Below are 24,010 nucleotides of genomic sequence, written 5' to 3'. Positions count from 1 at the left end.
TATATTTAAGTTCCCTATGAAGAGCCAACCTTCAATTTGGAAAATTCCCAGTTTATTCCCATAAATTCCCATTAATTCCCGTTAATTCCCATGGAAAGTTTCCATCTTTGAAAATTCCCGGAATTTTGCTACCCTATTACTATATAATGTATATATTAATATATATACATTTTAGTCGAAGTAAAAGGCGTTGGAGATCCTGTTCTCATGCAGGCACCAGCCAAGCCTGTTTAATAGAAACTGTTGATCAAACAAGGCATGTTGCTACAAGGTTTTGCTCTCTACACAGAAACCATTGTTTTGAGGAGTAATACATAGTTAGATCTTAGATTAGTATGCAATTAATCAGCATTTCAAAATACAACTCCCTTGTTCACATTGGACCTGCTCAGCCAAGACAGTTTGATTGAATTCAGGTGACTAACTATTTTAAGCAGAACATGCTAGATATTGTTCCTACATATAATTGTTTGTAAAACCTGAACATATTTAACACTAAATTGAGAAACAACATCTGCATTTAGTTCTTGTGTGATCAAACAAGAGCACATACATGTTGCCCAGAGATTATCCTCATGTTGTTGAGGCTTGATGGGTGGATACCAGGTGCCTCATGTTCCCTTACTGGTGAGCGGTGGAGTGGTCTATGTCTGGGCTCATGGCACTGACAGCTTTACCATGAGAGAGATGGAGAGCTTTATTCTCTATTCGTCCTTTACCCTCATAACAGGGCTGTTGCACTGGCCTTGATTCCCCACCCTGAAATCCAATTTCCTTGGCAGTGTCACCCCCACATATATTACCCAAGAGCCACCAGAGCATCATCGTGGCACGTCTCCATGACACTCACTTATGTTCATCAGTCTTAGTACCATGGAAATCATCATACAGGAAACAAAGAGCGTCATGCTCAGCTTACTGCACTCTCACATATTATCCCCAGTACAGCAGCAGTGCTCATCTCCTACCAGTGGAAACAAAAGAGACTAATATCTTGCCATGCCCGAAGGAGCGATTCACTTGAGATATAATCATATTATAACTATGCACTAATGTCCTACACGCATCTTCCCCACAGCCTATGCGCTTTGTTCCCCATCCAATCTCTTTTCATCTCCCTGATCCACACAGCTTAGTTAAGCACCATCTAAAGAAATGGATATATTAGCAAATCTTTGTCAGGCTAGAAAGTGGAGTAATGTGGTCAAGTGTCACTCAAGTGGGGGTAAGATTTGAGATGGGAGTTAACAAGGGTGGGCCAGGGTTGAAAGCACAGAGAGAATGGGGTGAGATATAAATTAGAATATTCACAATCACGTTTCTAGTGTCCTCGTGATAATTTGGAAGTAGATTGCATAGGGTTTTGTTAAGGGTTAATGATAAGCTGCCCATGCCCCGTCAAACAAATTGAATATCTTGGTGAAAGGATAATAAGTGTTATATGGGTCACATTATCAACGTGGACAGGAGGGAATGTTGTGGCTCCGACGACTTTACAAGAGATGTTTGTTCAAATAGTTCCTATTACGTTGACTTAAAATCAAAATGTTCACATACTTGGTTATGTAATCTGGGACTGTTGTTCTCCATCTACACTACATCACAAGGCAATTCAGGCAGGCGGAGAAATAATTGGTGCAGCGGGCAACTTTCATATGAGTGAGCGAGGGACCATCTTGGAACACAAACTAGTTATTCTTAATGCATCTAAAGTCAAAACCCTGTCAGATGTACACAATAAACAACTGTGTACAATATTGTATTAGCTAAGGATTATTTGCCAAGAGTTTTGCCAACAGCCCCTCGTAAAATGCAGTGAGGAGTAACAACACTATTAAGACTTATATGTTGGCTGTATAACAGCTGTGGCTGCACAGCTGTTTGTATGGGGTTCACAAAAGACATGCTTCACAATATCAAAGCCAGAGTAAAAATGTTGCCATAACTTAATTAGCCGAAGATATTTTTTTAATGTAGAATCAGAAGAGTGTAGTGGATGTTTTTATCACAAGACTAAATATCCTAGGTGGTTAGGTCCATTTTAAATGTAGAGCTTTTTTAAATGACCCATCCAAAACATTGCCTATGCTATTATTTGACAAAATAACTTCCCTATTTTATTTGTTCATTTCTCAAGTTTACAGTATGTTGCGCGATTAGCCATTTTTATGAAGAAACACATAAGTAGTGCTTACAGCCCTTTATACACCACCCAGTGGAAATGACTGTAATCACTGTCAGCCATGAATGAAGACTTTATGATCTGTAAAATCATTGCTGGTTTTTATTAGTAGTGATATGATCCATGCAAAGTCATGTTGTACACAAAGTTCCTTCAGAGACAATATTAGGCCTGTTTCTTAGACACTCTGTGTGTGTGTGTGTGTGTGTGTGTGTGTGTGTGTGTGTGTGTGTGTGTAGTTTGGGGGGGCTGTGAGACTCAGCAGGGCTTAGCGTCTCTTTGTGAGTCAGAGGAGAATATCATTAGACGGTGGGAGGGGGGACTGTAAATCTGAGCAGCACCTGCTCCCTGGACTCTGGCGCGTGGTGTGAGGTCAGCAGCGCCAGATATCCCATCGATCATATTTATTACATTCATCACAGCACCAGTTTGTTTTGGCAGCTGATCGTAGCAGGGACAGAGACAGAAAGAAAAGGCTTTTTATTTGGGAGACGGGGAATGCTTTTAGCATCAGCAGTGTCATGGCATTTCTCTCTGCTCAGCGTCCTCAGAGAGAGATCAGTCACTGATGTTGGCTCTAAGGCCCCTCGGAAACCACAACTACTGCAGAATGGTATTCTAAGTACAGTTCATGAACGTTTTTGGAAGACGTATCTTTGAGGAAAACATATTAATGTCTCATCACTTCTGAATATTTGGCAGTTTGAGTTTGCAGTTGAGGTTTGTCCTAAATATTGAAATAGCAATTTGTGTTTTTACTTCTTTGATTGATTTTGTATTCAATAATGTTGAAAACCAAAGTATATATATTATAGTTTGAATTAGGAATGTTTATCCTTCCCACAAAATGACACTATTTTGATCTGGATCTGACTTTTAAGCCACAGTAGCAGTGTCTACTGTCAGTAGACGTTCCCAGAATAACTCAACAACTATAATATTGACTACAATGACAGTTTTTTCAAACCATAGGCTGTAGTGTATATGATAGGTGGAAGTTACCCATTCATTTGTGAACTACTGTTTAGATGCCTCAAGATTACATCTTGGCCGTCCCGATGGGACCAATAATGAGACAATAATGTACAAAATAACATCATACTGTATTGGGAAATATGTATTCTTATTAAAACAAGTGAGAAGTTTGGTAACCATAATACCTGTTAAGAATCAACATGTTAGCATTGTCATTGTGAACATGCTAATAGATGAAAAGGGAATTGACACACACACACACACACACACACACACACACACACACACACACACACACACACACACACACACACACACACACACACACACACACACACACACACACACACACACACACACACACACATTACAGCAGAGTAATATTATGATCTTTAATTACATTATTCCATGTCTAGAGTCTGAAAAATGAACGTACTAGTTTAGAACATCGCCGATCGACTTTCACACCAGCGACATGTCCTGAAAGTGTAACTGATTCACTTCAATTGAACATTAATTGAACTGCTTAAAGTGCCACTGTCAGGGCTGTCACACCAGTGTACAAAAGCCACTGCAAAAGCTAAACCACTACATAACATTAATATACACTATAATACAGTTGCAGTGTATTCATTACAAATACTGACAATATTTTAGCCCTCAATACATTTAATGTCAGATTGTTGCTCTGACTGAGCTCTGCTTTGGTCGACTCATCTTGTTCTTGCATCTAGCTTCTTTGTGATTGGCTGAGGTCCAGTAAAGACAAGAACAAAGGAGTCACTTGGCTCAGTTACCCTGCATCCACTTTTACTCATTAGAGCTCTCCTGTCTCTAAACCAATTAAGAATGAAACACAATGCTGCTTGTTTCTGCCATTTTGCATGTATCAGAGAGAGGAGTGATGCGAAGGTCACTCAAAACATAAGAATGAGCTGCGTTTGATAAGAAGAATAACACAGTCAGAAATACTAGTCTAATTATTCATAAATACTTTCTTCCTGTTATGGTATTGCATAAAACTAAAGTGCTGAATATTTGTTGAATGCTTGCTAATAACATAATAAACGTAACATCTTTCCATAACCTCATAGGATGAGAGTCTGAACAGAAGCAACTAATGAACATTTTTCTGTTGCTGCAAATATTCCACCGTCTGACTGTATTTTGATGTCGCTGCCAGGATGTTATGTGATAGCTGGGTTATTTTAATCAGCCTCCACAGGCCATGTCGAGGCTGACGCTAAACAGATGCTAATGTGAGGCCCATTAAAAGACCCAGGGATAGAGGATTCAGTGAGCGCAGGCAAGCGGAAAAGCAACAGCCTGTTTATCGCCTCATCCTGCTTTGTGCTCCAAACCTCGCCGCGGCATCCTTGTGAAGCTCCCCCTCTTTCTTTCTCCTCGGTGTTTGCCCCCCTCACATTTCTTGCAGCAGCGTCATGCATGGGGGCATTCCTTGAACAGAAACAGATTTGTTTAGTTCTCCGTCATTTTCTTTCATTGGACCCTTGTCTCTTTTTTTATGGTGCCTGAAAGCAGCACAGAGAGGCTATAGTGAGGAGAAGAATGTGCTCCATTTTCTGATGTGTTTGGTTGCAATCTTTGTGTCCTGTGCTTTTCTCTACTCTCTGGCAAACTCCTAATAAAATTGTGACAAGAGACATTTTCAGTGTTTTCCAGATTTGAAAAGACTGTTTGGCTTGTTTCTGATGTTCATCTGAGTATTTAAACTGTATTTATTCTGGGATGGAGCCCAGAATTATACATTCTTGGGCTCTTGTGTCGAGCTGAGGGACAAGAGTATTGTCCACAGTGGACAGGGAGGACCTGACAATCACTGGGGTTTAGATGTTCCAAAAATATGACAAGACTGCACTTAGTGCTTCACTTTCAGTCTCTGCTGATGTGTGTCAATGTCTACATAGTTATTTTTATGTTTGAATGGCCATCTGGAGTTTGAATCAAACTGTCTTTTGGACCTAAGCTATATTTAATACAAATGTCAACATTTCAATGATGCATTACATTTTAGCCCACATTCATTCATCTAAATATATCCAACAGTTTTTACTTTTAATCACATGCCATGTTAGTCTTAACAAATGGACATAAATCAAAATGTCTGGCTGCAGTTAGAAACACTGCAAAAATAATGTTTTAGTCAAACATGAGCTCAGTTTGTGCAACTGGAGCTTCACCACTCCCTCCGCAACCAATCAGAGATGATTTGTTGCCTCTTTTAGCCAGTGACAGAGTAACACCAATATGATCTTACTTCCTCTCGACTTCAGGTCATCTCCCCTCCCCTCTCACATCACTCATCTCCAAACCCTTCCTTCCAGTGTTTGTCAGTCCCATGTTGACAATCTGTTATGCCACCTGAAAATCATTTCCTTCTCCAGAGGGCCATGACAAGGAGAAGAGTTCTCCTCCGTGTTAGCCTACTGCATGACGAAGCTGTCTCAATCATGCAACAGTTACTTCCTTCAGGAAGTTTTAAAAATAAGAGATTTCCAGATGTTGCCAGAGATTGGATAAATGTTGGCTCACTTGAGTAAATGCAATTCCATATGTTTAGGCTCTTCTATTTTAAGCCTATGCTCCTCCATTGAGGCAGCTGAGGAGAGTAGGACAAAGACTTGAAATGATGGAAATTCTTCTTACCTATTCCACACAGCTTCGAGATTTTGAATGACCATAAAACAAGCATGCATAGAGTCTTGCCCTTTGTCAAAGGACATTGCACTCCTAACTGGTTCACTGTGTCATCATAGATAGTGTATAGTGCTTCTGATTTGTGCTACTTTTAGCTACTTTTGTTACTGTAAAATGAAGCACAGCCTCAAAAGGAAAAAGTTGCAAAAGCCCTGCAGATATTTACTTATTGTCTTGGAAAATTACTTAACGACCTGATTAAAACCCAGTCCTTTTATTCTTGTCTATCTTTTCAAAACACCTTTGAGTTTTTCTGCCCATTGCCAACTCACAAAAACTACCATTTTGAATTACTGTCTTATAAAATGGGAAAGTAGCACAATGAATACATAAAAGGATGGCTCCTCAAGGACAAGTCATGAATGAAAAAAGACTGTAGTGAATGTGAGGGAATCTTAAACAAACTGTACCTGGGACTGTCACATTCTGCCCAAGGTGACTTCAACTGTAACGTGGACACTTTTCTGTCTACGCATATATTCAGGAAGTAAAACCGTGTGAAATCCCCAAAAACTGGGATGGAGGAAGGGGTTCTTAGTTTTTTTTAATGGAAAATAGTGTTTTGTTTGCCTCTCACCAGGGAGTATCTTTTCAAAGGAAAAATGTTTTGTTTTATACCATTTTGTTTTGGTGTGCTGGTGAGATGGGAATGAAAGCCATTTAATAGTCTTAGTCAGGGAAAAGGGAATGTGGGCTCCATCGCATAACTGTGTCACCCCGTCACCTCTATGCTGAGGGGGCCTACGTTTTGTGAGGAGTCCAACACATCTTAAAAGGGACTCAGCATGTAGCCTACAGGATCCCCCGTCCTGCTGCAGGCATTGAAACATCATAAGAAAAGACGGTACTTCCACAAACTCCTTTTGAATATTAAAAAAGAGAATAATAAGGGATAAAAAGGCCGGGAAGATGAGAGACAGTCTCTCCATTGAGTGCTGGCATGGTGAGATGGAGAGGGGTGTGAACTTAAGCATGCACATTGTATACAGAGTTGCCCTCATTAGGATCCCATCGTTTTCTGGGGGGAAACATTGTCCCTGGATTAAGGAGACTGGCCAAGACTGCAGGGGTTTATGTACTCGGCAGGTCTCAAGGGTAGCGCCATGAAGGACTCTTGGTGTGAAGTGCGGCAATGTCCGTGGTTTGTTGCAGTTTTTGAGAATTTTCAAGAGGATCTTTGGATTGGATTTTATTAATTTGCAACTTTGTGGAGAACACCAGTCACTGAACTAGCAAGAACGGTGTGTTTTATGATATTATGGTGACTGTCTGTTTGCTGGTGGTGCTGTTTTCCATGCTGGTCATGCTGGGAGTCCCTATAGACCACAAGGGACCACACGGAGCCCATCGCAGCGCTGGCTTATCGAAGTCTCAATCCTGCAAAAGGCTGCCTAATAATTTTGGACTTCACCAGACTTTGAGACACTCCCATAACAAACCACACAAATGTAACCAGGTCTTTCACAGTAAGTACAGAAAATTGCCCTATTTCCAATAATTAAGGAGTCATACAATCTTTAACATCATCCTACAGTAAGTTGTTTTAGTTCTCTTTGCTGGTTGGTTACGCAGTTAAGCCTTAGTGCTTTGCATTTTGGGATAGTGGAATTGTATCCTTCTCTACAAGAGTGTTCTTGGAAGTGGTACGTGAAAACGATTTGGCTGTGGTGCTAAAAGCCCTTCGCTGTCTCTGTTGTCATCCCATTTCTGACTATGTCATTTCTCCTGTCTCTGCTGGTCTGATGGTTGCAAGGGAGGGGAAGGAGTGAGGACGGAGAGCAGTTTGCAGAGCTTTGTCCTCATAACTTGTTTACTGCGGGATATTTATCTCTTTTACCTTTTTTCGACAACCACAGAATAGGGGGAAACCAAACCTGAATACAAAAGGGTATGATGCAATAAACTATGAAAATGTTGTTATATAGGTGGGAAAGGTACAATTAATGGCTTAATCATTTGAATACTTATTAGGTTGGGAGGTACTTTGAAATCTTGCAGTACAATTATACCAGTCAAATAACTATATAATTCCATCCTATAATTTCTTTCTTTTTTTGCACAATTCCCTCCTATCATTATATTTCCAGGTAAAGATTTAGGGCACTGTTTCTGAACTGTTATAATAGTGTCTGCTTTGTGTAACAGTTTTATATTTGCATTTTGCATCAGCCCTCTGAGACAGCCTTCTATTCTGGTGGGTCTAAGTGAGGACTTTTTCTGATAATTGCTTCTATGTTACAGTTCCCTGCTAGAGGAAAATGTATTCTTCAATTAGTGGTTTTCAGCTAAACAGCCTCTTTACAGGTCCAGGGCTTTAAAAGCTTTCAGGAAAACAGGGCACATGAGGACCAAGTGGAAATGGAGCATGTAAAACTGTAATGCACAAATGTATAAGTAAGAAATAAAATCATTTCATAGTTGAAAGACATATGTTTGTCTGAAGATGTCATTTGGGTAGCATTTATTGTCATGCACAGTTTAGCGTTAAAACTCAAACTGGTACATAGGGACATGTCGGGTCACAGAAAGAGATCCATGGGGTTAAACAGCAGGCTGCTGACTATACTGTGACTGTTGATATGTAGGTACACCATGTTTTTGATGGATCAGATGATAATTTGTGTTCATATGAGAATAACACTGGAACAATGAGTGTATTAAAAGTACTTTGTATTTTATGTATATATTTTATTTAAAAAAGCATTGGTATTTCATCAACAGGTGATCTACATAAACAATCTAGTATCAAATATATAGTCTTTCATTCTTATGTTTTGATCATCTGTTTTCTTTAAAAATAGGACACAACATAACTTGTAGAGTACCATTTACTTCCAGAGAGGGAGTGGTAAGGGGAAAACAATTACATCAATTCATTGCTTGTATCAGTTTGACGTCACAGAGGTACATACATCTTAAAGTGATTTATTGAGAAAAAACATTAAGGATAAAAACATATAAAAAATTAATTTTCTCCTTATGTCTTAAGTGTTTTGCACTGTTGGACACACCTGGTACTTAATTTTCATTGCCAACAACTAAACTGTAGCTATTGTTCATATGACAAAAATAAACTTACATTTAAAATATTGAAACTTGAATATAGATAAAAAGGCCCACCTTTTAACTTTAAAGATAAACTCCTCTTGTTGTCACTTCTATTGCATTTATGTTTTTGCTGAATTGCTTGAAGGAGAGTTTTTGTGGGGCTGTTTAAAAAGATATGCTTTTGAGGGCTATTTATACTCTGTTCAATTCTGGGACAGGATCGTCTCTTAAGTGAGTGTGTTTTTTGAAAATAGTTAAAGGTTACACAATTTGAAAAGCTCTGGTTCCGATGACTAATATGTCACCATGCTCACTTGACATATATCATTTGTTTTGTCCATGGTGAAATCAGGTCTTCACAGAATATTCCCTGTATCCTTCACTGGAGGGCGCTGTTTGGTAACTAATTTCAGTGGAGCAGACAGAGAAGCTCTGAGCTGAGGAAATGTGAAGTATTCCAGCTGTTCTTTTTCAGCCATTCATGTTTCCCCTACGTTTAAGAAGAATGCAATATGACCTAAACAATTACAAATGATGACAGGGGCAGAGAGTTATTAAAAGTGATCACACCATTTCAGAAAAAAATCGACACACTGTTGTCTGAACAACAACAAAAAAGGGGGAAGAGTAAAACATTTTGATATGGGTGAATCCCAAATTAGTGTCAAGCAGGGGAAGACAATTACATTAGGATCATGGATCACCAGATTAATAGTCCATTGCCATTTTAAGAAACCATGTGTAGTTGCTGTGCAAAAATGCGCATTAACTCTGAGTTTTTGAATGTGCATTATAATATTTAGTGTATATCGGAAATGGACTGCTGTTTGGAAACGTTATATATTAAGTTATGGCTGCACGTAGACTTGGAGGCATAAGTTTGTAAAAACAAAAAGTGTTTTAAAGAAAATTATACACCTATAGAATACAGTTTATATGGAGTCTGGAACACTCTGATTACTTTAATACATTTCAGAAGGATAAAAATAACATTGTATGACTTAATATAGTTTGTAACATTGACATATGTACTATGAAACCACAGGAGACAAAACAAAACCCTAAAGTATGTCAGAACCATAACTATTAAGTTCCCAAAACACACTGTTAAGTCCCTTCAGGAATATAATTGGAATAGGCTGCTACATTTGTTTTTAGTAGTGAAATACAGAAGAAGAAAACATATCCGAATAGTTTAATAAGGTTTATCTTATTGTTGGACACAGTTAAAGAACATACAGTAGCCTTCTAGTGCGCGCTGTGTAGCTGCGCTGCTCAGTCGGATCCAGGAGGGAAGAGGTTAAATTTCCTTCTCAGGGAAACATTGTCGGGTCTATGGAGGGGGTAGAGAGGCGCATACCAATTGGCGAGGCATTCCGCTTTCCTTGAATGAAATGCTGTGAATATGAATCCGTATTTCCCCCCTCTCGCCTGAGGTTCGGGGTCTGCGACGCGCACGAGGATCAACCGGAGTTGCAGAAGAGGAGAACCGGGGAAAAAGTGATGGAAAAGTTGCCCTGATCTGTGTCGGGGTCTGGTGGATGAGGAAGCGCAGCTCTAACTCGCAAAGTTTCCGATCTCAAGTGACAGATTCAAAACTGGACTGATATAATGTGACTGCAAGGAGAGAGCCTTTCCGCGTGGACTACTGCGACCGCCCGCGTTATTTTACTCACTTTTTACTGAACTTTCAGTCACAGTGGATTTATAATTTTGTCCTTCTTTTGCACAAAGGAACTAAATGATTGGAGTTAAATCGTCTGACTGCTGTGAGCGCACTGTATTAACGGGATGAATTCAAAGAAAGGATAAAGCTCTTCTACTTCTGCTTGGATATTCTAGCATAGTTTTTACACAATGCTATCATTAAGTTCAGTTTAACTACTGAAACCGAGCATGTGTTGACATCTGTTTATTATTTTTTCCGTCTTTTCAAACCTTCTCATCCACACCAAGAAGCAAAAGCAAGCTGCTGATAAGCTGCTCCTGGACGGTTGTGGTATTTGACTTTTTGTTACTCACACATTTTATTTGGGAGTTACTTTTTTTAAACTCTGGATTCACAAACCTTGTTTTGCAGTTTGACATGAAGGAGCGTATGCTTAAATTGCTTTTTGAATAATTTGGATTACACAAGAAGATTTCTCACAAGAGAGGCGTTGAATTATGTCTCCAACTTCCATTGGATTTGTATTTCTGTTAGGAATTCTCCATGTGTGCTCAGGTAAGTTAGTGATCATCAACTATAAAAACTCTCATTACTCCAGCCTTTTATTCTGATTTTACCAACAGTTGAATTTTGATACAGAAGGTCAGGTAAAATAAAAAATCCAGTTATCTCCTAAACTATTTGTGAAAATATATGCCTTATATAATCACTACATTTGATTCAAGTGCATACACAACACAACAGTTTATCTTGAAAATGTTCTAAAAATGTGGAAAATCTCTATATATTATACGTTTTTTAGTGTTGGAATGGGTTGATTCAGGGCAAAGGTTAACAATGAGTTTCCCAACCATGAAAAAATGCTTTTGAACATTGGACTTTTGTCAAACGGTGAGTGTGTTGAGGCCTTAGTCTATAAGTGGCTCATCTCTTGTGTTTATTCAGTTGTGCTTTGCAATAAGGAAGGCATCATTCTGATACACACTAATTACATTTTGCGAAGAAAAAACTGGTAAAGGGGTTGTCCAACTTTTAAGAGCTGAGCACACATAAAGTGCTGGAGCCATGTGGGATCAGTGCAGAGAGCAGCTATCATCGGTCATACAGACAGCATGGGCCCCTGTGGAGACCATGTTTCCATGTATATCACCATTCTGCCCATGCATGACCGTTATTGCTGAGTGCAGCATTTGGTATATGTGTTTAAAGGGAAAAGCATCTCAAAAGAAAAGGCACTTATTTTTCCATGTGTCCTTTTTCACTTACTGTTGACTTGTTTTAATTTAGATGTATTCCATTTATACATCTTATTATGAATATACTACAGCTTGGTTTCAGTTGTCTTTGTCGTCTGGTGCCGCTTGTAATGTTCCTTATTATCTTTCACATTATTCCTCCTCACCCATCACATGGGAGTCTTTATAGAGCTCCTAACTATGATAGCTGGGGTTTTCCAGGTCAGTTGCTTCTGAGTTATGTGGAAGCAAATGCCTTCCACCCGATTATAAGACATTAGGGAAAGTGCACACTGAATGGCAGAAAGTGGGGCATTTTGCACAAAGAAAAGCTTCTACTAAATCTGTGAATCTTTGGAAAGAACAGAAAAGCTTTACCAAGTGTAATAGCAGCAATGTCAAAGCCTTTAACTATTGTTCATAGTAGCTCAAACACATCTTTGTAATTACCTAAACAAAAGCCTAATCACATTAGCTCAAGTCCAAACCTGAAAAGCCAAAGGGTTTATCTTTCAAAATTCTCAGTTTGTTTCCAAATGTCTTTCTGCACTGATATAAATGTTAAGGATCTCAAACTGTGAGGTCTTAGTTTGCCTTGTTCGTCCAGTTTTCAATCACATTCAGCATCTGTTTTCAAATGTGATTCATGCTTCCTGATTTGTTTCCTGAATTGGGTCTTTGTTTTCTCTGAGAGTCAGTGATGTACTGAAGGAACGCCTGTGACACCCCAGTCACTTGAGGAAACACTGTAGCACCTAAACAGGAAGTAGGGTTAGAGGTGAGCGATTTGAGCTAGGTGGTTGCTCCATCTGCTCCACGGATCCTGGGCCTGGGCTGAGCCGAGCCGCTAATGGTCCTGTCCTGAGAGAAAGAGCGTCAGACACCAGGGTTTCCAATTACGTCTAGCTGTGAGGATGTCTTGGGAGGTTTTCTGGGGAGAGGCGTGAGAATAGGCCCCGCTAATAGAGATGGACTGGACAGCAGATACTCAAAGGATTGGTCGTGGATTAGACACTAGTGTCAGGGAAATTGGATTACACACCACTTGCCTGGAAAATAGTTCATATTTGCTGCTAATTGGAGGGTTAACTACTTCATTCCAGCGTAGGGAAGGTATCAAATCTCTTAAGCAAACTCATAAACGTATTTAATCAAATCTATGTGGAAATGATCAGGATTATGTTCACATTGCTGCTCTGATTGCAAAACTTTATACTACTTGTATGTGTAAAAAAGAGGGAGAGAGGTGATTTGACCTTTGGCCTTGTCAAACTTGTGTTGACTTGCTTATTGCCACCTTGCTCTGTCTGAAGGCTGTAAATTGATTCATCTATCATGTCTGGCCCTGTTATCAGGTGATCTGTCCTCCCGCTATACACTAAATGGTTGTTATCTCTTTCCCAAGTGCTCGTCAGACCTTAAACTCACCTCAGAGGTACCATTCAGATGAGGGCAAGAGGCTATCACACTCCAAATTACACTGCACAGGTTTTTAAGCAGAGCATGGCTGTTAACAATTTATATTTTATCATTTCAAGGTAAACAAAAGTGTAAATCAATGCTGCTATAAACTCTTTAGGTGATCATATGCAATCATATGTATGTGTATGCATGTATGTCTATCCTAGTGCCGATACAAATAAAGGCTGTGGGAGCTGTGCCCTGGTAATCAGCTCAGACCCGGCAGCACATAGCAGTTGAGGTTTGACAAATTGACTTGTAAGTGTGCTGATAAATTGCGGAGCCCTTCCACCTCTTACATCATGGCGATATGACAGGACACAGCAGGTTTCAGGGCCAGTTAATGACCAGAGACCACAGGTGAGAGCTATCTCTGTCTCTTGTCTTGTTTACAATTACCTTTCATGGCCTGAAAACACAGTCATTACAGCCAGCCTTCAAGATCTCTTGCAGTTCCCCATTATTGTATCTGTTTTGTGAAATAAGGTTCTGTTATTCCAGATCCATTTCAAAATATCACACCTGTGTGAGGTGACAGTGCTCATATGGCTATATCTCTATAACTTCCACTAATGCACATTAATCTGATCCTAATCCAAATCAAGCTGGGTTTTACACCCTAAGATCCAGGATTATGCAGACTTTGGCTTAGTGAAACCACATGGAGGAATGTGGGAGGGCAGCCCGTGTCCTCTTCCTGTTCATGAGAACTGTGACTAAGTCATTAATGACTGATGAGATAAACATTTCAAAGCAGTTTGTTTTAGGGCAGATAATTAGGCGGTGACTCTTAATGATCTGCTTTCCCCCAAATGCTCTTCCCCTAATGACCTATGAGCGCTGCTTAATTGGATTAATTACCAAATCCATCTGACGTCAATAGCTTGTAATTTGCCGTGGCTGCATCTTGACTGATAGGCATGCCTGCATAGAGAATCAGAAGATTTGGATACTTTTCAAAACCTCCCAATGCCCTTTGTTTGTGCTGATTTGTAACTCCTCTTCTCTTTGTCTTATCATGCTGCATTCTAAACATAAATAACTGAGTAGAGTTATGCTTATTGCTTGCTCATAATGTTACTACAACTTATTTAGCAGGTCTCACTTTGTCTGTGAAATTGTCTCTCACTATAAGCTCTGCATATAGCCAGACAGCATTAAGCTGTCCACACTAAGAACACTCTGGAACTTCGTTTAAGCGTTTTTGTCTGGAGCCGGCTGATACTAGAAAGCAGCAGGCGTGTCCTGGATATTAACAATAGGTATAGTAAATGCATCTTGCTCTGACAGTTGACATGGAGGACAAACATTCCCTGTTGCTAGTCAGTCCGGAGGTGATAAATGACAAGATGAAAGGTGTAGTCTGGTTTCTGTCTCGGTTCACAAAAGCACGCTTTGAATTCCCACAGCTTTGCTTCCTGTTATGAAAAATGCTAAATATGATAGTTGCAGACACAGCAGTATTGAAGCAAATTACATAATGTTCATAGTCATAAAATTCTACATCACATATGCATGTTTACTTAATCTAGCTTTACCGTGGATTAGTTTCCCCAATGACGCCACTAATATAGATGTGAGTGAGAAGCAAAGAAGGACAGGAGGGGAGTGTGTTTGTGTGTGTGTGGGGTGACGAAAGGGGGCTTAAGGAATCTCTTCATCCTCTTACCCATCCCCCGCATTTTTTTGTTTTGGCCCACTTTTTTTTCAAGACTTGCCTTTTTTATTTGGCTGGTCAGTGCAGAGCCTTTCTTAAATAAAGCCTGTGGGGATGGGGAGGCTGCATTGTGTTGCCTTAACAGGGCGATTGTAAGGCATGGAGGAGGGGAAGAGAATGGTTCACGAGGGACTGATGGTGTGTGAGGAGCGTAGGGAAGGGGGGGGGAGGACGGAGGACGAAGGGGAGGACGGAGCAGTCAAACATACCATGATACACCAGCTCTGGGAATACTCTTAATCTGGCTCTCTGTGCTCACATTGCATATTCTCCGTGGTCCCTCATGGCAGCAAATGTGCTGATTAGGGTGGATGTGGTGGAAAACTGTGAGGCAAGGACACTGGTGTTGTTTTTTCTTTTAAAGGTGGACATCTGGGGAGCGGTGAGGTTGATGTGCAAAAGTGCTGAGTAAATAAGTGATCCCGGTACAAAGCTTCAGTGTGGCAATGAGGGTTTGGTTTGGTGTAGCTTGGCAAACCTCATGTATCTAAATTTTGCACGCTTAGGAACTCCCAGAAGGCTTGTCCTGGGGCTGGCGTTTGCTGTGGTGGAGAAGCTATGCTACAGTGGGGTGCTGTGCCTTGTGCATTTTAAAAAGGCTCCGACCTCCCTCCCTTTCATTTTCCTCCACTGGGGAGACAGCGATGGCATTGAGGACAGCCTCTCCCCAGTATCCTTCTTTTCTTTCTCCCTCCCTGTGCTCAGGCCTCCTCCCTGCCTCTGTGACCATTCTATTACCCTCGCATTGCAAGGCCTGGATACACTTTTGAAATGCTAAACCTCTCTTTGATTATAACTGACAGGGGGAAATACCATTAAAGAGGCTGAGAGGAATAGATTAAATTAGCAGTTAAAAGAGAGAGTGCTAATTAGTTGATTAATGTATTTGGTTCCTCCCCCTCTTAGCTCTACTGTCGTATTTAAGATTCCCTCTGGTGACCAGGCTCCCCTTCCCCAAATATTATTTCCTGTTTATTATTTCTTATAATCCACATGGAGCAAGTGATGCTTCAGGAGATTCATGTTTAAAAGCCACTCTTGTCACCTAGAGCTGCATCAGCAACTTTATGTTCCTGGGGGCTAATTCTGTCACACAGAGACAGTAAAAGTAGGGCTGTGCTCTATTTAAGAGGAAGTGCTTGAAAATATAATTAATGAGAAGGTGACCTTGAATTTCACTATTGTAGGACTGCTTTTGGAGCCGCTCCCATCATTCAGCTGTAACCATGGTGAAGAGGATTCAAATGACTGGGTGAATTTCCAACATGTAAATACAGAGTCGCTCTGAGCTGAGAGATTAACTGTAATCTGTTATCAGGTTTACCACTTTCTGCCAATTTGTGACATTTCCCTTAAATCTGATGTCACTATTGACATGAACTCAAACAAACGTATTCCTTTTCATTTGATTTCCTTGGTTGTAGATATGATGTGTGTTGCCACTTACTGTTTGTAAAAAGTAACACCACTATTGAACCCTTTAAATAGCAACAATACTTTTGAAATATGCTCAAAGCCTGTGAATAAAGAAAATAAGCTTTTCAAACCTTACTTTTCAATTTCGAGCAGAGCTGTCTATCAGTTCTCCCTGTCACTGTCTCAGTCCTCTTCCACTGTACAATCCTTCCTCTTATGCAGTCACTTTCTCTCCCTCCCACGTCCGCTCTCCTAGCCTATAGAGTGAAAGCTCTAATTGAATATCAATTGAAGTCACCGGGTGAGAGACAGGTTGTTCAGGCTTTAAGAACAAGATTGCTTTTGAATTTGCTGCTTGTCTGTCACCAAGTGTTAATCGAAAGCTCAAAAGTGAAACTATTAAAAGTGCTCTTTAGAATTAGAGCCCCACCTCCATTTCCCTACATGCACTAGGCTCCAGTAATCTCACCTCTCTTTGACTCAGAAGACATTGTTGCAATATGTCTGAAGGCAGTCTGTGATAAATGCTGTCCTACTTGACTGTTGTGATTCTTTCTGACGTTTAGCTTTGACAGCCGGTGTTTATCCCATCGCATTATGTCCTTTAATCAGAGCACACTATTCACTTCTGTCTCAACCTTGTCTCTGTGCTTTAATGGTAATCATGGCCATTCTTTCAACAACTTGAAGTGTAGTTGGTCTCATTTTTCTGGGAAGCCAAAGAAACATTATATAAAGCATATTCTTCTGATTTGATTGAGCATTTGCTCCGACATCCTTGGAATACAAGGGCTTAAATGTGCACTCCTGTCCTGTCTCTTTTTGGTATAATAGATATAATATATGCTTATTGATGGACCACAAAGCATCAATATTTAAAACCATAAAGTATTTTATCTATTTTTGTTATTTGCTGCTTGACTTTTGATCACTTTTTAAAGGAGAAGACAGAAATCAGTGGAAAATAAATACCCTCACAGTGGTTATTTCTACCTACAAAACAGTTTGAATGGCTGTTGGTGATAGCGATATTTCCTTTCTTGCATTTGTCATCACAGCTGTCTGATTTCCCCTCCCCCATCGTGTCCAACACTGGAGGAAAACAGGCTTTCTTAGAAATGTTATTCAGACGTCGACAGAGAGTTTCTCCGGTTGTCAAAGGTAGAAAACTGACAGACACCAATGAGGAACTGGGATACTTTTATGACCAAGTAATTTAAAAATTATTTAATGAAAAGAAAACATTATTTGATAAATAAAGTGTGTACCTGGAAAGTGGGTATGTGTTTTGAAGCGAGGAAAGGGTAAGTGGCTGCTGGAAAGCCGACAGGCCGGTGAGCAGTTGTCTGCAGAAGGAAGTTTTATTTTAATGCCAGACTGGGCACAGCTTCCCCTCTGTGGATGTCTTGAAAAAGGCTTCTTGGCAGACTTTGCCCCTTCATTAATTTTGACCAAATATTTACTGTGCATCACATGGCATGCCTTACATCCCACTCTAATTTTTCCAGGCCAGGTTTTCAAAACAGTTTGGGGGGATTTCTGTTCCATTTGGCTGGAACCGGGCCATGCCCCACTCAGCAGGCCCATGCTGGTGTCTCTGGGATCCTGCCACATGAGAAACTGGCTCCACTGAGTCTTAACCTACGCTATGCCTCTGGGAGCCACATTTCCCTTTAATAATACCTTGTATCCACAGCTACAGTGGTATGATCCAGGCACATACATGCATGCACATACACAAGCTTTCAGACATTGACAGTACAATGTTATATGTTCCGTGCTTACCATTTTAACCTAAAGGGCACCAGAAGGAAATGTGCCAAGTTTTCTGAACTCAGGCATCACTGTTGTACACTTGCCTGAATGCTATAACTAAAATTCCTTTTCAACACCCAGCTGTCCGAGATTTGCTTCAGAATGTGGTTGGCCAAACTTTTAGAATAGCCAACATAAGGTCATCGGCTCTGCTCTCAGGGACTGTAACATAACACTGACTCAATAGCAGACTGGTATCAGCCGCTGCCATCAACTAAATAATATTTAAAAAGCATTAGGTGCTTTTTGGCCATGCCTACCCTGATTCACTTTGGCATCCCAATCTGAGCTGTTATTTGTCTTGGCACCAAGCCTAAATGCCATACTCCCTGTGGCTGGCTTGTGCCAGCTGAGTGTGCTGGTCCTTCTTCCTCTGCACTGCCCACCAGCCCGTCCCCTACCCCTGTCCTGTCACGGCCGGGCACAGGAGCCGTAATACTGCATCGAGTCCAGAGTGACAGAGAGGAGCAGACCACAGCTCCGTATTGCTATAGATCCGAAACTGAGCAGACAGCAGGATTTAAATTGGATTAAGAACGCTGGTTTGTTTAACCCTGCAGTGACGTGCAAATTCCTTTGCAGCATTGCATTATATAAAGTCTGAAATAGAGCCATACCCATCCACTTGTGTTAAAATGATGCTAACCATCCACAATTTGTATCATGTATTAGTTTTTTTAAGACTAAACAAATTGTTTTGCTGATATATAATGTATTAATCTCTTGATGATTTCAAGTTGAGCAGCTGATGGAAGATCAAGTTGGCAGAGACACTCCTGCTGTCCCCTGTTGGGAAATAAATGTACCAGTATATTCAATTACCCCTGCCTCTCGTATCCTGCTGTTGCAGCCTGCTTTGATGTATCACTGAGAACGCATTGGTCAAACCTCATTAAAAACTGGCAATGTTTGAAAACAAAAACAAGAAGTAATTGCCCACTCGTGCTTCTTCTCTGTAATCCCCCCCCATGCTCCAAATCTTGACAGTGGCGCATAAAAAAAATCTTCCTAGCAGAGCCTGGTACAAATTAATTGCAGCGCTTTTCCGTGATCTCTGCTCTGCTGAAGACATTACATCCTTGACATCGGTGTTGGAGTGCCTTCGTGAGAAGTGAAGGCCCTGTTTTTTTTATTGGTCATTGCTATAAATGAATGCATGGCCAACTTGAGGATAATGCTCAAAGTCACCACAAGATTGAAAATAGATTGATAGATACTATATGGACACACTCTTTGCTTGCATGGACACCAGCGCCAATTTGACAAGCAGCCTCCTAACAAGCATCCCAGTATGTTCCATTACAGTTGTCCTGCTTATCTCAGAGAATGGATATAATAAAGCATAGGAACAGTGTTCATCCTGCAGGAATAAATACTAACGCTTGACTTTCCGGAGATTTTGACAGCTACAACTCATCCACAATTATGTCCCCTGGGTCTCTGTTTAAATGTCTTTATTGTACAGTATTGTCGTTTTACAGTTGCTCCCTATAGTTATGTTGCTGGAAATGTATGTGAAATCTGTATGAATACATACATTGTAAGGGGAAACCTGGTATGTATTAACCATCCTTCTATATTGAGTCTCCATTCATAACTTTTATGTATGCGCTTACATACAAAGAGATGAGTTTCTGAAGACAGAAGAAACAAAGATGTCCTTGTTGTCTCTGGTTGACTTAGGAGGTGTTTCATGAGCATCAGCAATCCTTTATGGTGCTTGTGATCATGTCTGGTGTCTTTCAAATGTGTCAAGTCTGTTTGGGAAAAGCCTGGAGCAGAAGTGGAAATACTGCTCCTATTGTCACTGCTCCAAATAAGGGCCCCGGAGCAGGATGGACCCCAGTCTCCCAAAGGAGCACTCGGCTGGGGTTGACTCACTCCCGGCCTGGCCTGCCAGGGGAGCATTAGGGATGTGTTTCCCAGATGATATGTAGCTTGTTTGTCGGGGGCTAGTGCTGTAGGCATACAGGGTGCTTTTGTTAGATCCCAGCCTGATGAGCAATAGTGATTATACCACAGCCCGAAAGATTATGATGGTAACCCGTGACCCTAAGCAAAGAAGGGAGTGATGATTGTTGATGGTATCAGCACATGTGTTACCTTTATCGTCAAGCATACTTTGCAATCAAAGGCAACAACAGGAACAATAATCTGCCGCTGAGAGATGTTAATATTTTATAAGTCCCATTTACATAATTATTGAAAAACTTGAGCATTGGTCTACTTATGACCAGTGGAACTTTACCTTTTTATCTCACATTAATACTGTTTGAAAAAAACCACTCAATGCATCCCATTGTTGGGTGCCTTGCAAAGTAAGCGCAGTCTGTTGTATTTGTCTGATAACTTCCTCAACCTTGTTCAATGTCTTGGCCCTAACAATAGACCTTTATTTCATGTTTTAATTACAGTGTGCAGCAATCACTCAAATATCAATAGAAGCACTGTATTCATTTCTAAGTATGGACTTCCTAAAACAGCAAATACAGATAAGCAGTCCTGGGTGTGGTGTGTGTGAACTCAAGTATTGATACTATTTGGCCTTTGCATAAAACAAATAAAAAGATTGGACAGTGCAACTATTTTGTAGAATGTGATATTTATTCTCAAGTGCTGCCGTAGCATCAGCGAGGTAACCATACCCTGGTCTGTTTGGTAAATGGAGACAAAGAGATGAGGAAAGAAAGAGGCCATAAAGATATCCATCATCCCCCCCGATCACCCCCCCTCCGGGTCTCCATACACACTCGCACACAGGGCTCTAATCCTGCCTCTTAGGAGTGTAAGTGATAGCCTTGTGTAACATTAAAAACAGGTCTGATCTGATGCAACTGGCAAAGTCATTCATGCAGAGAAATTCAGGGTGGGATCCTGATGTTGAAACGGTAAAAAGATTTGGTTTCTCTTTCCTGTCATCTGAGCAGCAGGAGTACGGTACCTTGCCTTTTTTCTATACTTCCGTCTCTCCCTCCGTTTCTCCCTCTTATCTCTGCCCTCTCTCTCCGTTATCTTCTCTAATTCAATAGAGAAGGGTGCCTTTTCTTTTCCTTTCAACCGTTTATTGGCAGGCCCTGTCCCAAACAGGCGTGGCTCCAGTGTCCGCCTGGCTAGCCCAAGGGACACGCCCTCTGCTCTTATCTCTGCCATAAATCCCTCTTAAATCCCCTAATCACAGATTAATGGGACTGTAGATAGGGAGTGCCTTACTGTGCTTGGCCTTTCTTATCACAAACCCATATTCCATATCTTTGCCATTGCTCAGCTGGACATCTGATATGGGGTGTGATGATATGGCTCGTGCTCCTGCAACACCTCACAATCTGCCCTTATGAGATTCTGCGACCTTGATCATCTTTATGGGGGGAAATTAAACTTTACCACAATATTGCTTATATAATCACATAGGTTGGGATCCTTTGATCTGTAGCGAGAAAAGACTAAATGACCCAGCATTGGGAAGTTTGGTTAATCATTCAAGGAAGTACAAACATTATTCTGTCTCCCAACCCCAGGGGATCTCAGTGACAGCAGCGTAAGATAGCCTTACTGTCCTTCCCCCGTGTGAGTTTTCTGAGGTAAAGGGCAATTACCTGGCTCTTTTCCTCCTCCTTACGCTCTGCCAAGAAAAAGCTGCGAGAAACCGAAGCACATTTGCTTTTTAAGTGAGGGAAATCACTGGACCTGAACTTATTACTTGAGCTAGGTGATTGTTTTCGTGTGTTTTTTTTTCTTGCCTGCCTCTCTGCTTCCCTCAGTCTTTACGCTGGGAGTGATTAGTTCGAAAAATGCAGAACACATGATGTCGCCTGTGGTGTTACATGAGCTTTTAATTGCAAAGGGCATATGTGCTGTTTTTAAGGAAAGACCCTGGCTCTGACAGAGATGACCCTGTCTAGTTGTTTCCTGTCCTGAGGCTGCTCAGAGTCTAGGATGCAGTTGCAGGGTCATCATCTTTGCTTTCAGTCAGAGTAGTTGGGTCGATTGCTGCCTCCCAGACACGTAAGCTTCGTAGCACCAAAGGCAATCATTTATTGCATTTTCTAGTAGTTGACATCTTGGCTATTTAGTGTGACAGTAAAAACATGTAGTGAAATTCTTCCATAAATAACTCTGTGGCATAATGTAATTATGCATGTCAAAGGTGCAATGCTTGTCATAGCTACAGTGTCAATAGCACGGGAATTAGAAGCTAAAGGGCCTGTAGAGAACCCTAAAAACAGGCATAATACATTGAATACAATTACAGTTTTTTTTAGCAGTATTGGTCCATTATTCTATCCTCGCAATGAAGACTGACAATGAGAGAGCTACATATGGATCTGAAATGAAGGATCCATGGTAAAATACCCTATTTTTCCAAATTATTTGGAATAAGCACAAAAAACATGATTTTTAGTACAATTTCCTTATATTGAATGAGTTTCTTGCAGCACTCCCAGATCCAATAGATGCAAGGAGGTCCAGGGCATAATGAGTGTCCTGCTCAGTGGATCACATTATGAGCTATATGAATGATCAGTGTCAGTCTATCTTTTAGGAATATTTTTTTCATTGTCAGATTGAGGAAGCAGGCTTATCTCTTGGAACATAGATTCACGGCACATTAACTCATGTTGCTCGGTGAAAATCAAGTTTAGCCCCAAGACACAGATTAATCCATAAAGCTGGGAGCCATAATGTTAATATACAATGTATGCCTCGTGATCGAATGGACAGCCGAGTGACCTTGGCTTCTTGAGCACCACCGCAAATCCCAAGATCATGCCCTGTATACCAGTGATTGGATTGTGGGGAACGAGCCTGGATTTTCGAGTGGGCAAATACCCGCGAGGTCTTCATGACTCCTAGGATGCATAAAGATACTTTTTGAGAATATGGGTCAGTCTGGGTCTGGACCCTTGTGTTGTGTGTACATAGGGGTGTGAAAGCATTCCATTCACGGTGCACATTGTTGCTGATGGGCTCGCATGGTTTGTTGTTCATTACTGGAATTGCTTTTAGCATTGAGCGCAGAGAATTGTAGGTTTTTTTAATCACCTCCTCAGAAGCAAAGGCTCCCTCAAGCATAGTTTAACTTTGTGTGTGTGTCTGTGTGTGAGATGGAGAATAAATGAGAGAGAAGAGAAAAAGAGTGCTCTAGCAAGTGAGAGGGTTAAGGGAGAAGGAGAATCTTGCCTCGGGCACCAATCGATCAGATCCCTGCAATAGAACTCCCAGCTTCCCTTTGGTGAAGCTGTGTATTGCATTAGCTCATCTCACATTTTCTGTCTGGAAGCAAAGAAGGGGGGGAGAGGGGGATAGAAAGCAGGAGAGAGGGTACTTGAAAGCAGCAGAGGAGAGGGAAGGGCAGCGCTTTGAAATAACGGGAGAGTTATACGACTCAAAGCCAAGCGAGAAAGAGACTCTGAACATCTTGGTTCAGCAGTGAAGTGTGCACTCTACTCCTCTCTTGTTTCTGCCTCAGATTTGGTCTTCAGAGTGTGTTGTAGCAGAAGACTGAAGTTAGCTGCTCTGCCATCTTCTGAAATCATGCACCTGTAGAGGGGGGGTCTCTGTGCTATGACAGAGTAATCCTTTATTCCGCCTGTGTCTTTTTCCCTGGTGAGGGGTAATGGAGCTGAAGGAACTAGGGTAACTCAAAGTGTCTGTGGGGATCAGCACATCAAAACACACACACACACACACACACACACACACACACACACACACACACACACACACACACACTACTATAGTATTACGTACTACTTACGTATATAGTATGACTATAA

The 24,010-nt window shown here is 40.9% G+C and overlaps 1 protein-coding gene across 4 annotated transcripts in view; it reads left to right on the top strand.

The window, feature by feature from the left end:
• Positions 1 to 24,010, top strand: part of robo1 (roundabout, axon guidance receptor, homolog 1 (Drosophila)) — a 173,537-nt gene that overhangs the window by 34,406 nt on the left and 115,121 nt on the right. Inside the window, exon 1 of one of the 4 annotated variants that reach the window (XM_010796290.1) lies at positions 7,014 to 7,341. The exons of 2 other annotated variants lie outside the window; for them this stretch is intronic. In XM_010796290.1, coding sequence (XP_010794592.1) covers positions 7,134 to 7,341 — 208 coding nt within the window. In that variant the 5' untranslated portion in view covers positions 7,014 to 7,133. Of the gene's footprint in view, positions 1 to 7,013; positions 7,342 to 10,262; positions 11,148 to 24,010 lie in introns of those variants that run through there. One more of the 4 variants, XM_010796293.1, reaches the window with a different exon arrangement.

This window comes from Notothenia coriiceps, unplaced genomic scaffold, assembly GCF_000735185.1.
Source record: "Notothenia coriiceps isolate Sejong01 unplaced genomic scaffold, NC01 NC01_scaffold00037250, whole genome shotgun sequence".
NCBI classification, from domain to species: domain Eukaryota; kingdom Metazoa; phylum Chordata; class Actinopteri; order Perciformes; family Nototheniidae; genus Notothenia; species Notothenia coriiceps.
The sequence above is the reverse complement of the archived record's forward strand: the minus strand, read 5'-3'. Positions and strand labels throughout refer to the sequence as shown.